General features: G+C 32.1%; 1 protein-coding gene across 1 annotated transcript; it reads right to left on the reverse strand.

Moving 5' to 3' along the window:
* Positions 1-5,430: 5,430 nt before the first annotated feature.
* Positions 5,431-16,137, reverse strand: LOC111698590 (uncharacterized). Its single transcript, XM_023468956.1, has 12 exons — positions 15,317-16,137; positions 14,122-14,164; positions 12,360-12,568; positions 11,275-11,325; positions 10,952-11,005; positions 10,391-10,422; positions 9,686-9,746; positions 9,044-9,096; positions 8,475-8,550; positions 7,026-7,087; positions 6,093-6,133; positions 5,431-6,038 (listed from the first exon to the last, which is right to left on the reverse strand). Exons 2-12 carry the CDS (start codon positions 14,160-14,162, stop codon positions 5,993-5,995), a joined length of 726 nt encoding a protein of 241 aa, XP_023324724.1. The 5' UTR covers positions 14,163-14,164; positions 15,317-16,137; the 3' UTR covers positions 5,431-5,992.
* Between the last annotated feature and the right edge of the window lie 194 nt (positions 16,138-16,331).

A 16,331-nucleotide genomic window follows, 5' to 3' on the forward strand; every position in this document is an offset into this window, starting at 1 on the left:
AGCGTTGTCCTGCCGTACCACGTGCTGAGTCAGCTGATGAGGTTGAGACAGAGATGTGTACAGTTTCCCTCACCAATGAGAAGTGTCAGGACACTCATGTTAAACTTCCGAAACAGGTATTTACCGAAAAGAAACAGGAAAAATCTTAAGCTTGCAACTTTTTTCCCTGAAATTTTTATAAATCTTTAATTACTTCTGGTATAATTAAGTTGTTTCATCCCAAAAACTTTATTTCTAATATTTGCAGATTGTTTTTTTGTATAGTAGGGTTTCCAACGCAACGCAAATAGATTTTACTTGCCGCAATTGCAGGCCCTGTAATTTCTGCGCAATTCTCCACAATTCCGAACAGTTGCGCGCAGCAAAATTCTGATTGGAAACCCTAGTTGTTAGTGAATATTACATTAAACTAAATGAGCTTATAAAAATAGTGAACAATGGCTAGTTGCAAACTATGAAAAATTAAAAAGGACCAAATTTTTTAGCAACAAAAGACATCTTCTGTAATTAATTAAAATCCAAAAGACCAGTTTGGTTATTGACACTTATCTTAGTCTTTCTTTTTATTATTAAAAATAATTAACTGTTGCAATAACTGCTTCTAATTAAACGTTTTTCTTTTTGTTTTATGACGGGTTGGGTTTGATCTTTCATTTGATTTAAATGCTTAACTTTCCAGTTCTTTTCTTTTTTAGCGATCAGTAGAAAAGATTTTTAATACAAATGAAGACTGCATTTTATGACCATTTGTGAGCATAATAAGTAGTCATCCAAGTTACATCCTTTTGTTGTTAACCCTGCCTGTAACTACCCTGTATTTGCCAACGTTTTTTTTCACAATTATGATGTTGAAAAAGTCTGGAAGTTGAACCTTTGCGCATGCGCGCTTCTCAATTAGCAATGAAGCGCTAGAAATAATTTGTGAACTTAACACTTCATTTTCACTTGTGGACACGACGCGACCGATTTTTCTACTTTGTTGTTATTTCTATGCAGGTTATTTGTTTTGTTGTAGATAATGTTTAGTAAACAGGCCGGCTCGACCTGCCTAGTATCTCAACTCCAATCGTGAAATGCAGAAATTAAATTGGCGAGTTGGATCTAAGATTCGCATTTTTTTCCAGTGCTTCATGCGGCGTACTGATAGATTTATTTTCGAAACTGAGTAACAATAAAAAAAAGCTGTAACAATATCGTACACCATAGGGGTGTTAACAGAGTTCAATATGGTCTTATTTCTAAGAAATAAACGGTTTAATGTTAACTTTTCTTATTTTTCATTACCAATGTAGAAGCGCGCATGCCGCAAAACACGTTTGGGTGGCGGTGATTACCAATGGAGGACTTTTGCACTCCCCCCCCCCCCCCCGGCAGCCGTGATAGGGTTAAAGATTTTCAGGTTGTCATTAAAATCTCATCCTTTGTGTGTAACCCTGTATATTCAAGTTTTAATACTAAAACAATTTCCTTACTATAGATGTGGAAATAGAAATGCATAAAATCACCGATAAACTATTTATTTTATCAATTATCAATTTTTATGCGTACGATTTTAAACTAAGATATATTAAGAAATTATTGTTTTACTGGGATTATTCGCTAGTTGTTCCTTATCTATTTAATAACATGAAAATGTGCGACACATTTACCGGGGGCCTCACCAGACACTCCGTTACAAATCCAACGAATCTTGACGCGAAAGGGGAAAAAATTCGATTTTTATCGGACGAAAATATCGCGAAAATGGACGAAATTTTCGCGAAAATTAAAATTCGGTCGAAAATTTCATTGAAAGTACATTGAAATTGGCGAAAATAGACATAACTGAACGAATTTTGTTTGTTCATTTTAGCGAATTTCGTTGCAGGGAGGAGAAAAAACTTACTATTGTTTAAATATTTCTTATTGAATTGTTATGCAATATTGCAGTATGAATGAATTTGGGTGAGCTTCTTTATTCAATCAATGGGAAGGGGATACGCCACTTTGTTTGTTTTAAAAAAAAAGTAATTCAATTTTTGTAAGCGATGTAAACAAAGCTTCCGTTGCAGATTATCGATGGCCTGCCTTAAATATAGGCTTGCATGGAATGCATAATTCAGAACAATCTCTTTTAAACTCCATTCTTTATTATTTATTTCAGTGGAGATCCTTCTCAGCTTCAACCTGTGTTCACAACCAGTCAGCGAGAACAGTTGTATTCAAGGTTAGTTTTAGCATTTTTGTGATATGTATTTTTGTACATAGGGTTATGTATTACATCAATTTGTATCAGTAGAAAATTGTATCGAATGACGGGTTATTTTCAAAAGTCGATTTTTTCCTTTGTAGATAATTGTGCTTTATTCGATGAAAAATCCGCGATTTTGAAGACAAAAAACGTACAGTCTTACATTTGATAATTCCTGAAGCAACTATTTCTACTCCAAGAAAACTTAAACAGGTCAAACAGTTTCAAAAATACGACGTTCTTCACCGTTTTTCTTCATTTTCTCCTTAAAATAGTTTAAACATTTTAATTATGGTTTCTGACCAGTTGTAATAACTTTAAATGACCCTTAATTTATGAGAATATCTTGTAAAATACGATTACAGCTTGTAAAATATTAAACGTGTCCTCCATGTGATGTAAAATTGTCAAAGTCAAATTGTCCAAATATCGGGTTAATCGAAGTTTGGAAGTTGATTTAGAGTCTCCTTAAGCATCGAAAGATTAACAAAGCAGTAGATAATTAAATTTTATGTATAAAAAAGAGTTAGTAAATATGTAAATAATCTTTTTGTTGTACCTTGTTTTGCTTGGTGAACGTTTAAAAATATCAACTTTTAAAAATCACCCTGTACATCAGGGTCACACTACTAGTACAAATCATAAAATTAAATATGTGTTGTGTGGTAATGAACCTTAACATTGAAATGCCAAAAAATGGGTATAACTCTATTTAGATGGAAGTAATGCCAGAAAAAAAATCATATTTGATTAATTTGAATTTTAAATATGAAATCATTATTGTAATTTGATTTTCACAATTTTAAGACGATGTGATTTAATTGTTTGTCTTACGATTTTATTGAACCTAAAACCCGGCTTTTTTAATTGTGTCCAAAAAACACTTTTGGCCACATGACCCATACGACCTCTGAATTCATTTTATGGTGCTCTTCGCATGTCACTCTTAATACATATCTATCTATAATATAAATATATAATTTGATTTGATATATATACTTTGCTTGTTTGTCTGGGTGTCTGTTTGTCTATTTGTTTGTATCTAATGAACGTCAAAAAAGGCTCAACTGAATAAAATTTCAAAAATTAGCCTCTAACAAAATTCGATTTTCATAAAATTTTGTAAATCCACGAAATTTGTTAATAAAATCCGCAAACTTTTTTTTTGTTTTACAATGTTTACAACGAAATAATGTTTACAATTGAAACAGAAGATGGACAATTACGGTTGAATTGATGTATTTTGATGAAAATCTAATATATAATTGTTTCTAAAATATTTTGATGTTCCTCTTTGTACATTCATTTGTCATAATTAAAACAAAATTGTATATTTTGCATTATTTAGAAGAATTCGAGATTTAATCTGCGACAACACAGATATCACCAAATTACAACCGAATCCATTCACCAGGGAAGAGGACAAAAAGAAATTCAAGTAAGAAGTTTTTAACGGGAATGTGGGCGAAATTTCAATTTACTTTCCTTGGATTAAGGGTAATGTCTAACTTACAATGGTACCCTTGAAAGCTTTTAATGAACATCGACAACAGAGAACAATATGTGTTCATCTTTTAAATTGTGGTCAAATGTTGGGAAACAGTGACACAGCTGACAAATAGTCGGTCTTTAACGCTATAAAGGCAGGAGTTGTCTGAATCTATGTATATAGCCTGTGGGAGTACGTTCTANTAAAGGGTTAAAATCCATGTTCATAGCCCTATAATTTTGCAAGGCCGGGTCATTAAAAAATAAAAATTATACCCATAACTTGAATAGTTTTGGGTGCTGGGGAGCGTTGAAAAAATGCTAATGAAAGGGTAAGAAATGCGATATTTTAACATAATACTTTTAGTTTGTAACTAATGTTAAGATTTTTTCTTCTCTGTTCCTAAATCAGCACTTAATCAATTTTATGGAGTTTAAAGTAGTAATTTGTTTGACACCTCGTTGACCACTTCAATCTTTAAATCCTAAAATTTTACAAGGATTTGTAGAATTGTAATTGTTTCAAATTGTAAAATAAAGATAAGTTTTCTATTCTTCTCTCGAGTTCCATAAATTCGTTGGTCTATTTTATATTTAAATAAATATAAAAGACAATCCCTAAAATCTACTGTTTTGCAGGGATTGTGAGACGGGTAATGCCTTGAAGGTTCATGAGTTCATTAACAGTCAAGATTTGATCAGACCCATACCTCCCCAGTTTACCAGCTCACCTAGTCCATATTCAGCTCAACCCAGTCCTTCTAATCCCTTCATCTCATATACTAGTCCTAACAACTTTTATAATAGTCCTCACCGCCCCGATACTAGTCTCAAAAGCCCTAATTCTAGTCCCAAATATCCTTTTAGTAGTCCCAACCTCCCTGATACTAGTTCATACCGTCAAGTCCAGTATGCTGGTCCACCAGGACCTTATAGTGGCCATTCCAGTCAATATCAGGGCCCGGTTATACCCTATTCAAGTCCAAGTTCTGTTTTTCAATCATTTCCCTGGTCTGAGTACAATCCGTATCTGGAAGACAGAGCGAAGGATGGATATGGGCAAAATTCAGTTCGGCCATTTGGACCTGCTAACACACGGGCCTATTAATCATTGTAAATATCATTTATTTTAGTTTTCTTACATTATGTTTAAATATATTTTTATTATCTTGAAAATTTTATTTTCTGCTTATCTTTTTTTGTTATTGTTGTGGTAGGGTTGGACACTTTCTTTTTTTGAAACCATTTATTATGGCTGCCCGAAGACAAAATAAAGATAATATGTGGCATGCAAGTGACAAATTTGAGGCGGTCATATTACCAATTTAGGAGCTCGTATGCGGGCAAAAACTGCAAAATTTCTCCAATATACTTTTTGTGAAATTTGTAGCTGCACCAATTAATAGCGCAAAAAAATCTTTCTCCCTTATTTTTTCGCAAAATTTTTACATTTGTTTTCCCAAAAATGTTTGCGAAATCGCTTTTTTTCGCTAAACAGATTCTAGCGGATAAAGCGACGCATTTTTCGCGAGCGAACGAAATGCAAAAAAACCGGATTATTCGGCGGACATTTTTTTTCGCGAAACTATTTTCCCTTTTCGCTAGAAACCCTACTTCAGTGACACTGTTCAGAACTTATGTAAATATTTTTCTTAAATTAATGGTTCCTTCTAGCTGTAAACTTTTTTCTTACTTTGTCAAATAATTTGATATATGAAAAAAGACTTTATTTTTTGGCCGCTGAAGTACCACACAGATCTTTAGAATTAAAAAGCCTCAGGTCGTCTTAGAAGACGACATTGCTGTTTTTCATGGTAATTGAACTTGTTAGAGTTAAAACTTGATTCTCAAAGTCGTCTTAGTATTCCAGAGTGTTCCGGTATCACTGTAGGACGGTAGCCTTGTAAGTCAACGATTAGTCAGATAAACTTTTAAAACAGAACATTATTAAACTGTTCATTTTACAGTACATCACATAATTGGTTATTTGACACGAATTAACAAAAAGTACATATAATTTTCCAGATAAGGGTAGGCATGAAAATACGTCTAAATTTTTCTGCTTTTTACAGTTTTGTTTATGTTTCAATGTTGGCGTTTTTGAGCTACTTTCAAACAAGTTTACGTAAACATAATTAAAGGTAAAAGATTTAAGTTGTGTGATCAAAAATGAAAAGAATTCAAGTTAAAATGAATTTAGCGGAGTTTTTTTTCTTGTTCTTTGATATTGCTAGAAATAGAGCTATGTTTCGTTTTAAGCGTCAAGGATGGTGTTTAAATACAACTGAGGCTGTTCTTGATTCGTTCCCTTTCTCTGGAACTAAAACAAATTACATTTAGAAAACTAATGAGAGCATTGCGTCTTTAATCTTACTTTTTATTGTTTTGTGGTTCAGTATAGTAGATTGACACAACCTAGAATAAACATTGTTTTCACGATACTTAATATTTTCTACAGTGCTTATTCTTAATCTACAGTACTTAGTTTCCTTTCCTTTCTTAATCTACAGTACTTAGTTTCTTTTCCTTTCTTAATCTGCAGTACTTAGTGTCTTTTCCTTTCTTAATCTACAGTACTTAGTTTCTTCTCCTTTCTTAATCTATAGTACTTAGTTTCTTTTCCTTTCTTAATCTACAGTACTTAGTTTCTTACAGTACTTAGTTTATTTTCCTTTCTTAATCTACAGTGCTTAGTTTCTTTTCCTTTCTTAATTTTCAGTACTTAGTTTATTTTACTTTCTTAATCTACAGTACTTAGTTTATTTTCCTTTCTTAATTTACAATGCTTAGTTTCTTTTCCTTTCTTAATCTATAGTACTTAGTTTATTTTCCTTTCTTTATCTACAGTACTTAGTTTCTTTTCCTTTCTTAATCTACAGTACTTAGTTTCTTTTCCTTTCTTAATCTACAGTACTTAGTTTCTTTTTTTTCTTAATCTGCAGTACTTAGTTTCTTTTCCTTTCTTAATCTACAGTACTTAGTTTATTTTCCTTTCTTTATCTGCAGTACTTAGTTTCTTTTCCTTTCTTAATCTACAGTACTTATTTTCTTATCCTTTTTTAATCTACAGTGCTTAGTTTCTTCTCTTATCTTAATCTAGAGGACTTAGTTTGATTTGATTTATTTTAATTAAGTGTATTTGATGTTGTTAGAAAGGAAACCGTTTTACTGATATAATCACTTCATAAGTACACTGGGTCTGTTTACACTGCACTATTTGTTAATGTAAATGTCTTTTTATTATTTCTACAGTTTTCTCTTTCTCACTGTTCTAACTTGTTAACAATTATTTACTGAAATCTGTCACCTTTTCATCGTCTGATAATGATGAGCTGATATTGGTCTTCTGCCATGGGGGTATCCCTCCTCCTTAATTCATTAATTAATATATAAATATATAGATCAGGGGGTATCCCTCCTCCTTAATTCATTAATTAATATATAAATATATAGATCAGGGGGTATCCCTCCTCCATAAAATCATTAATTTGTAAATAGCTTAAGTTCTCGACGTTACCCGTGAAATTATAAAATCGAATTTTAAAAACAAATTATTTTTGAACAAAAATTCGATTGAAAACTATAAAAAATATAAAAAAATTAGTTTTGAATAAAAATTCGATTGAAAATATAGATATTTTTTATTTTTTAAACCTATGTTACCCGAGTGTACACATTACCTACAAAGGATGAGAGAGATGAGACTTAAGAGACGATTGTACGGACTTGGTACTGTACTGTACTGTACTGTACTGTACTGTACTGTACTGTACTGTACTGTACTGTACTGTACTGTACTGTACTGTACTGTACTGTCCTTTGCCTTGTCTTCCTGATTCCCTGCGACGGTAAACTTGTTTCTTTCTTTGTCGAACTAATAAATAAGCTAATAAAAGAGTGCACTTAAAAATAAAAACTTAAGTTAACCTTGTCATATTTAAAGAGTTTTCGGTCGTCTTCACAGTCTTATCCTTTGTGGGTAGCCTTGTATATATGAGCGAAGAGATTTGTTCTATAGAAGGATATAGATCAGGGGGGTCTTCTTAATTCATTAATATATATAAATATAGATCGGGGGGGGGGTATCCTTTCTCCTTAATAATATATTAATTAATATATATATATAGATCAGGTCGATCAGGGGTATCCTTCCTCCTTAATATATTAATTAATATATAAATATAGATAAGGCCGATTAGACTGCAAGTCTAAGTGTTTAAACTTAAAAATCTTACATCTGTGTCTTTATTGCTTCATTTCATTCTTTAGGGACGTCTAATTTCAAGGTTTACATTGAAACAGTACATTTTAAAGCTACGTCTGAGAAAGTAAACATTAGATTTAAAAACATGTTTCTATTTTGAAAACTGATTTATTTTCATTTTAGATTTCTCTACCAAAGTGACTTCTGCATTTCTTGATTAAGATACAATGGATAATATAACGGAATTAAACAATTTGTCGTAATTCAGCGGTTACTTTTATTAAGTGTATTAAGCAACATTTAAAAAACTAAATTTTAAACATTTTCATTTCCAAATGGAATACCAGTAAATACCAGTTTAGCAAAACAAATATTTAATTCTATGTTGAGAGCGGAACCTACTTCTGCTTCTTTCCTTTTCCCATTTATGTTTTTGTGAACAATTTCTTTAATACCTACATTGTGCAGATTAAATCAAATTATTAACTGTTATTTTGCAAAAATTCTTGCAAAATATTGCGAATATTCAGATAATCTAATCATGAATTATTCCTAATGGATTTGCAGGAATAAGAACCGAGAATTCTGCTGAGTCAATACAACGAAGGTCTGCAAGGCTGGTTGGATTCTAGAATTAGAACCAAGGTTGTAAAATAAGGTTAGATATTATGGATACGCTCCAGTATAGGTAAAGACGACCTTTATAGCAATGGACACTGTAAAGCCTCATATGACGTCACGGCTTAATTTAAGGAATAATAAATTGTGCGACTCACTAGACATAAGCAAACTCATAAATTGAAAACTTGAATTAAAATTACATTTCTTAGTCTCACACTAGTTAGCCCAATCAATATTTGTAAAATTCGAAGATCTTATTAAAGTATCAGTGACGTCGTACGAGGATTTAGAGTTTTGCTTGCAAAAAGACGACATTTACCTTCATTGGAGCGCTCTTGCGCATTTTGTCATTTATTCATTATAAAAGCTAGACTCAGTGCTTCAATGCAATGTCTTTAATTACATATTCTATGGCTTTATGTATTTCTGCCATGCCTGTAATATACTTATTCTATGAATCTGGCCTTGATGTCTTTAAAATGTTTATTCTATGATGTTACCTGAAGTGTTCTCCGGTTAGTGGAAGGTGAGCAGATGAAGGGTGCTACTGGCCCTGGTACACAATTTAAGATAAGTTAGTTAATTAGATAAAATACCACAAGCTCAAAATTAGATTTCCAAAAAAGTTTTTGATCGTGTATGCTGCCCTGGACTGCCCTGTAATGTGCTGTATGTACTGTACTGTGTTTTAATGTACTGTTCCGCTTGTCGTGTCCTGTGCTGTGCTGTCGGTCCTGTGCTGTCCTGTGTTGATTTGAAGTTCTGTAATATTCTGTATAGTATTGTACTGTACTTAGCTAGTCTGTACTGTACTGTATAGTATTGTACTGTACTGCATAGTATTGTTCTGTACTTAACTAGTCTATACTGTACTGTATTAGTATTGTAATGTACTGTAAAGTAGTGTATTGTACTGCAGTAAAGGATGGTACTAAACTGTATAGTTTTGTACTGTACTGTATAGTAGTGTACTGTAAAGTAGTTTACTGTAAAGTAGTTTACTGTACAGTAGTGTACTGTATACTATTGTACTGTACTGTACTGTACAGTATTTTATTGTACTGTTTAGTATTTCATTGTACTGCATATTATTGTACTGAACTGTTTAGTATTTCATTGTACTGCTTAGTATTGTACTGTACCTCCGCTGTACTCCTCGAATCTAGGATTGTTTGAAAGGTAGAGGACAGGATTCCCTTCATACTAAACAATTTAAACATTAGTAAAGTTTTATCTTTTTTTACTCTTTTAAAATGTTTTTTTTTAAATTTTTTGCACATTCATATTCAGACCAAAAAAAACTATCACCATCTTTATTTCGAATAGTATTATTTAGTTTTTACCACTTTTATATTAATTTTCGGTAACTTTAAAAAATTATTTTAACTAGCCTTAGAGGGCGCTTCGTGCCCATCTTCTAAATTAATTGTGAACATGTTCTCTTTGTGTACATCGTAAAACATAACAAAAATAATTCGCGGATTTTCACAAAAAAATTTCGTGGATTTTCAAAATTTTAAAAAATTTAATGAAGATCAAATTTTGATGGAGACAACTATTTGAAATTTTGATCATTCATAAACCTTCCCTGTGGTCACGTGATGTCCCACAAAAAATTTGGGCCCGACCGGTTCAGCCGTTTTGACGTTTATTGGATACAAAAAAAAAAAAAACAGACAAGCCAAATTTATATATAGAAGAAAACCACACACCAAACTTATACTTTAGGGTAACCCTTTATTATTCTGTAAGTTTTTGTGACCGGTTATATTTCATTTATTTTAATTGAGATATTTAGTCAAGTTTAGAAATAAAAATTTTTAAAAATGTTTTTAAAGATAATTTACGTGATTTGTGCACTCCAGTTGCTGTGATGAATCTGAAATAAACAAAATATAAAAAAATAATTTGATTCATTGTAGTCCAATAATCATGATGAGTAAAGATATAAGGATTGATCTTCTATCAGTTAATTGATGCAAAATCTAAGCTATGCTCTGCACTTTATGTGCTAGCTTTGTTTAAGTTTTGATTTGATTCAAATTACATATTCTGGAAAAAAACCTTTTTGTCTATTCCGTAAAACTAGGATTACTATTATAATATAGTGTGAGGTGTTTTTTTTTGTCGAGACGAACTACGAGATTATAAAGTCGTATCTGTAATATTGCATTATAGGTCTTATTGGAGGGAAGCAATAAAGATGTTTTGAAGATTTTGGAAATTGATTTATTCATGGCTGAGAATGTGTGCCAAGTTATTCTCAAGTGCTGCAAGGACAATTCACAACGGTACTCGTTCATTATCCTTTTTAATGTGAACATAGATACAGAAAATACAAATCTTCCTCTGTATAAATTCTTTTAACGAAGACATGGTATTTTGTAAAGATATAAAAATATATTTACATTGGTTGGGTTCAGAATCCCGGCAGGTCACTTCAGATATAACAGTTAGGTTTCCTTTAACCCATAATTCAACAGTTTTATCATATTTTCTATTTATTTTTGTGATTTTAAAAAAGGGTGCAACTAGTTTCCCCAGGAAGGGAAGAGAGTGAGAAAGTGGAAGTTTTAGTCAAAAAAAATCGAATGTTTCCCGCTTCCTTTTTCTCAAATGAAAAGTACCCCCCCCCCCCTTGTAAAATATTCCAGTTGCGCCTCTTATCTTCAATATTAGAAATATACATACACACAATTGTAAATTGTAATGATAAAAACGTAGAATTTTCCTTCGCTTTTCTCCTTGTTAAAATCTGAATATGCGCTAGTAAACTGGGATCCTAGAATAATAAAGTTTTTTAAATTTTAAAAACTCCACCAAATATCTTTCTTTTCTTTAAAATCTCTACGAAGTACTTACCTAAATCTACTAATCTCTAGGAAGTATATACTAACCTTTAAGATGTTTACTAATCTCTAGGAAGTATACTAACCTCTAAGATGTTTACTAATCTGTAGGACGTATACTAACCTCTAGGATGTTTACTAATCTCTAGGAAGTATACTAACCTCTAAGATGTTTACTAATCTGTAGGACGTATACTAACCTCTAGGATGTTTACTAATCTCTAGGAAGTATACTAACCTCTAGGATGTTTACTATTCTCTAGGAAGTATACTAACCTCTAGGATGTTTACTAATCTCTAGGAAGTATAATCACCTCTAGGAAGTTTTCTAACCTTATAGGAAGTTTACAAACCTCTAGGAAGTCTACTAATCTCTAGGAAGTTTACTAACCTATAGGAAGTCTTCTAACCTCTAGGTAGTCTACTAATCTCTAGGAAGTCTACTTACCTATAGGAAGTCTATTAACCTCTAGGAAGTTTACTAACCTATAGGAAGTCTTCTAACCTCTAGGAAGTTTACTAATCTCTAGGAAGTCTTCTTACCTCTAGGAAGTTTACTAACCTCTAGGAAGTCTACTAACCTCTAGGAAGTCTACTAACCTCTAGGAAGTCTACTAATCACTAGGAAGTCCACTAACCATTATTAGGAAGTCTACTATCCTCTAGGAAGATTACTAATCTCTAAGAAGGTTACTAATCTCTAGGAAGTCTATAACTAACCTCTTGGAAGTTTATTAACCTCTTGGAAATTTTCTAACCTCTTGGAAATTTTTAAACCTCTTGGAAGTTTTCTAACCTCTTGGAAGTTTACTTACCTCTTGGAAGTTTACTAACCTCTTGGAAGTTTACTAACCTCTTGGAGGTTTACTAACCTCTGGGAAGTTTACTAACCTTTAGGAAGTTTACTAACCTCTTGGAAGTTTACTAACCTCTTGGAAATTTACTAACCTCTTGGAAGTTTACTAACCTCTAGGAAGTCTACTGCTTGGAAAAAATGTATCAACTCTATGCGTCATTCCGCAATGAATACTTTTATCCACCCATTCGTCTCTCTTCCCTCCACCTCGTCTTCCTCCTCCGCCTCCTCCTTCTCTTTTCCCTCCCTTCTTCTCGTTATTTGACAAACTTCTTTTGTTTCCGTTTTCAAATATCTTTTCATCCTTGCCTTGTCGGAAACTAAATAATAAAATTGAAGAGACTTTTCAGTGTTCATTATACCATCCAAGGAAATGTTACTAATTACAACTTAGTTAACAATTTTCTCTGTATAGCATTTACGCTATTGCCAATACGAATATTACTGTATAGGATATATTATCCATCTACAAATTATTATCTGAGTTGACATAGATCATAAGTTCTTAGGCTTTAGGGGTCGAGTGCTGCATAAAGAAATAGCTTAAGGGCCGAGCGCAGCTTTTAGAAATGGCTAGAAGGTCGAGCGCTGCATCAAGAAATATCTGAAGGGCCGATTGCTGCTGCTAGAAATGGCTAGAAGGTCGAGTGCTGCATCAAGAAATAGCTAAAGGGCCGAGCGCTGCTGCTAGAAATGGCTAGAAGGTCGAGCGCTGCATCAAAAAATAGCTAAAGGGCAGAGCGCTGCTGCTAGAAATGGCTAGAAGGTCGAGCGCTGCGTTTAAGGCCCCTTTAATGACGCTCTGAATTACAATGAAAATCGCTCTAATCTTTTTTTTCTTCGTTAATAGTTAGTTAAAACATTAATATAAGATAACCAATAAAAAACAGGATTTCACACTGAGCTTCTTTTCCATTCAAAAATTTATATTGTTATTTTTTATTTTACTGTAATCTGTACTATATCATAAAATGTGCTTTAAAATAATTTGTTTAATCTTTAGAAATTAATTGATTGAAAACAAAAATTTACCGCTACAATACTTTTTCCTCGGAATTTGTTTTTAAAAATTCACGACAAAAAGGAATTGAGTTTTTGCCACAAATTAAAATTTTCTGATTCCTATATCTTTGCAATCTGATTAGTAAAACTTTAATATTTCAAACTTATATTATTTGCTCCAAAAGAATTTACCATAGATAAACAAATAAACATAGATAGCTTATGCACGCAAAATCACCAAGAATTGTACAGTCCACGAACTCGTACTTCTAGGAGTCAAAGTGTAATTCAATGATAAGCGGGGTGGTTTGGTGTTTTAATGGATTTCATAGAATAAGTGTAAAACAACTCCGGGAATGGAACTATTTGAACAACAATATTTCACTGAAGAAGGACATGAGAAGGACTATACTAACTTAAATTTCTCTCTACAGAACTCATGTACACTACAAGTACTCAATGACATGAGAACAGCTAATGTTCACAACCGACCTAGTTAATCTATATAATAGGAATATCTTTAAAGCATCTCTGCATACATTTATATCTTTCAAGATGAAAAATGTCGTCTTATGCGATCTATCTTTATCTATGGAATTTACAGTTTGAAATATCTAAAGGCTACGAGAGTCTGCAGAGACATAGGGAATATAAAATTAGAGTTTGTGGCTTAAACTCAGTTTCTTTGTGTTCATTTTTCTTATCTCATTCTTCAATTGTTTGCATTTATTTTTGTCTAAAGAACGTTGTTTTAAAACTTTTAATTTTTTATTTGTCATTCATATCAAGGAAAACCTTTCTAGCTGGTTATTTTACAAATACCAAATGTAATTGACGACAATTTGTGAGATATCTGCTTATATATATTTACCTACATTCCCGTGATCGAGACACAGATGACACCACGCCCATATCTGTAATTAAATAGAAAATTCAAAAATAAAAGGGACGCAGTTAATTGCAAATATAACTTGAGAGTGCACTGACATGAAGTGTAAACTGCACATTCGAGTTGACCGACACTCACTGATTTATGAGCTAAAAAAAAAGATGTCTCCGTCATCATTGCTCAGGGAAAGATTTAAAAGATACAGCTACTCTACAATTAAAGGGACACTTGAAATTACAGTCCCTTTAAGAGAAAAATAGTTTTGATATAGATTGCATTTTAAAAATTACTGCCAATTAATTCATGGCAACACTTCTTGTTTTTGTGAAAACTCTCAAATATCTTTTTTGTTCACATGAATTTAATAAACAATTGATTATAATCATAAAAAAAATCCTAAAATTTTTCTGAAAAGTTTTGTCTGTTAAAAATAATCATCTATTTCGTCTTAATATAGTTTGGAGACAAAAAAAAAACAATCTGGCAGAAGGACACTTTTTCTTTTTCTTAGAAATTGATTAACTCACTAAAGACCCTCATCTTCGATAATTGGTAAAATAAATCCTTTTTCCTTGATAATCAACATTGGAACCCTATCTGATAGGTTTTTTTGTCTAATGTTTGTTAAAAGAAAGCGGGGTGGGGGATGATTCGCTCCCTTCACCCCCCCCCCCCTCCCCGATAACTTTAAATACATGTCATTAGTATAACTTTTCTTTTCAATTGGCCTTCTGGGGACGTTTTGAAAATATATTTTTAAAAAAACCACGGGAAAATATATTGATAAGACTTTATTTTTGAAAAGTTTTAGCATGCCATACATGTTTATATACTCATATTTAAAACTTATTATAAAATATTTATTGCTAAGACCCATTATACCTCAATATAAAGAGTATAAGCTTTTTACTAATTTTCTGCGATAATAAAAAGCATTAACAAAATTTGTTCAATATTATTTGGTTGGAGAGCTTTTTTGGGAGCTGTTTCACCTTGATTTAACAGCTAGGTCCTTTTTCTATCAACCTATTACTTTCGACCAAAATTTGACCTATTAAAGGGAGTATTCGCGAAAACGGAAAGGGGGTATCTAGGAATATATCGAATTGAATTCGATATTGATTTCTACAAAACTTAATTTCTATCTGTTGCGTCTTTATGGAGAAAATGGTTTTACCAAAGAGTGTATTGTCAATTTAAATTCACAGAGTTGTAGTATTCCACTCAGATTATTCCACTCAGATTGTAAATGATTTATCCAGATATTGCAACCTATAAAGAAGAATTCAATTCGATGCATTTGTTTATAGTTAATATTTCATAATATTTTTTATTTGATTTGATCCGAGTGTTACTTTTGAAAACATTCATCAGGAATTTTCGAAAATTCAAATTGAAGAATTCATATGATTTATATGAATGTTCGACATTAAAGGGCAGGAGGGTGATAGCGCTAATCCAAATTGCCTGTAGCAGACACTTTAAACTTGAAGTTTTTAAAATAAACGAACTTGACAAAAATATCGTTTATTACTGAACGAACGAATTTTCAAACAGATTTGGGAAAAAAAACAACGTTTTTGGTTGGAAAAAGAACAATCGTTTTTAACTGAACGAACGATTTTATTGAAGGAACAATTTAACTGAACGATCATTCAGGGAGAAAACGAACGAACCAGATGGAAAATGAACGTGTTTATGTTATAAAAGAACAAAAGCTTTATTTTTTAAACGATTGAAAGAAAAAAACTTAGGAAATGGGTCGTTCATGAACAATGAATTCGAACGAACTAAATGAAAAAATGTCGAACGTGCCCTTCTCTAACTTGAAGTGCTTAATCAGTGAAAATGTGAGTCAGCTGTTTTGACGGACTTATAAATTCACGATTTCTAATTGGCTGACAGCAAATGTCACTTTTGATTGGTCGCACCTTTACAGATATTTAAAAGGAATTAACTTAATCGCAGACAAAAAAAAGAAATGGATTAAGTGTTTTTAAAAGTTACGGACATGTCAACCAACCTCATAACATTTTTTTATTTTTAAAGCTCTAACTTAAAAAGATCCCTGACATAAATATGAAAAAAAATGTTGCAATATTATTTTTCTCATTTTTGAAAATTAGAAGGTTCAATTCAATAAGTGTGGAACTAACATCTACTTTTTTACTCTACAGAGGTTTGGTCCATCA

The sequence above is a fragment of the Eurytemora carolleeae genome, unplaced genomic scaffold (genome assembly GCF_000591075.1).
Source record: "Eurytemora carolleeae unplaced genomic scaffold, Eaff_2.0 scaffold322, whole genome shotgun sequence".
Taxonomy (NCBI): Eukaryota; Metazoa; Arthropoda; class Copepoda; order Calanoida; family Temoridae; genus Eurytemora; species Eurytemora carolleeae.

What these genes read in the sequence shown, in the direction of transcription:
- LOC111698590 (XM_023468956.1), bottom strand. Translation starts at nt 14,162, where the DNA reads ATGGGCGTGGTGTCATCTGTGTCTCGATCACGGGAATGTAG. An exon ending in ATTCGAGGAGTACAGCGGAG is followed by an intron (nt 9,097 to 9,685) that starts GTACAGTACAAT and finishes ATTGTGTACCAG; the next exon opens with GGCCAGTAGCACCCTTCATC. An exon ending in TATTCCTGCAAATCCATTAG is followed by an intron (nt 7,088 to 8,474) that starts GAATAATTCATG and finishes TAATGAATTAAG; the next exon opens with GAGGAGGGATACCCCCATGG.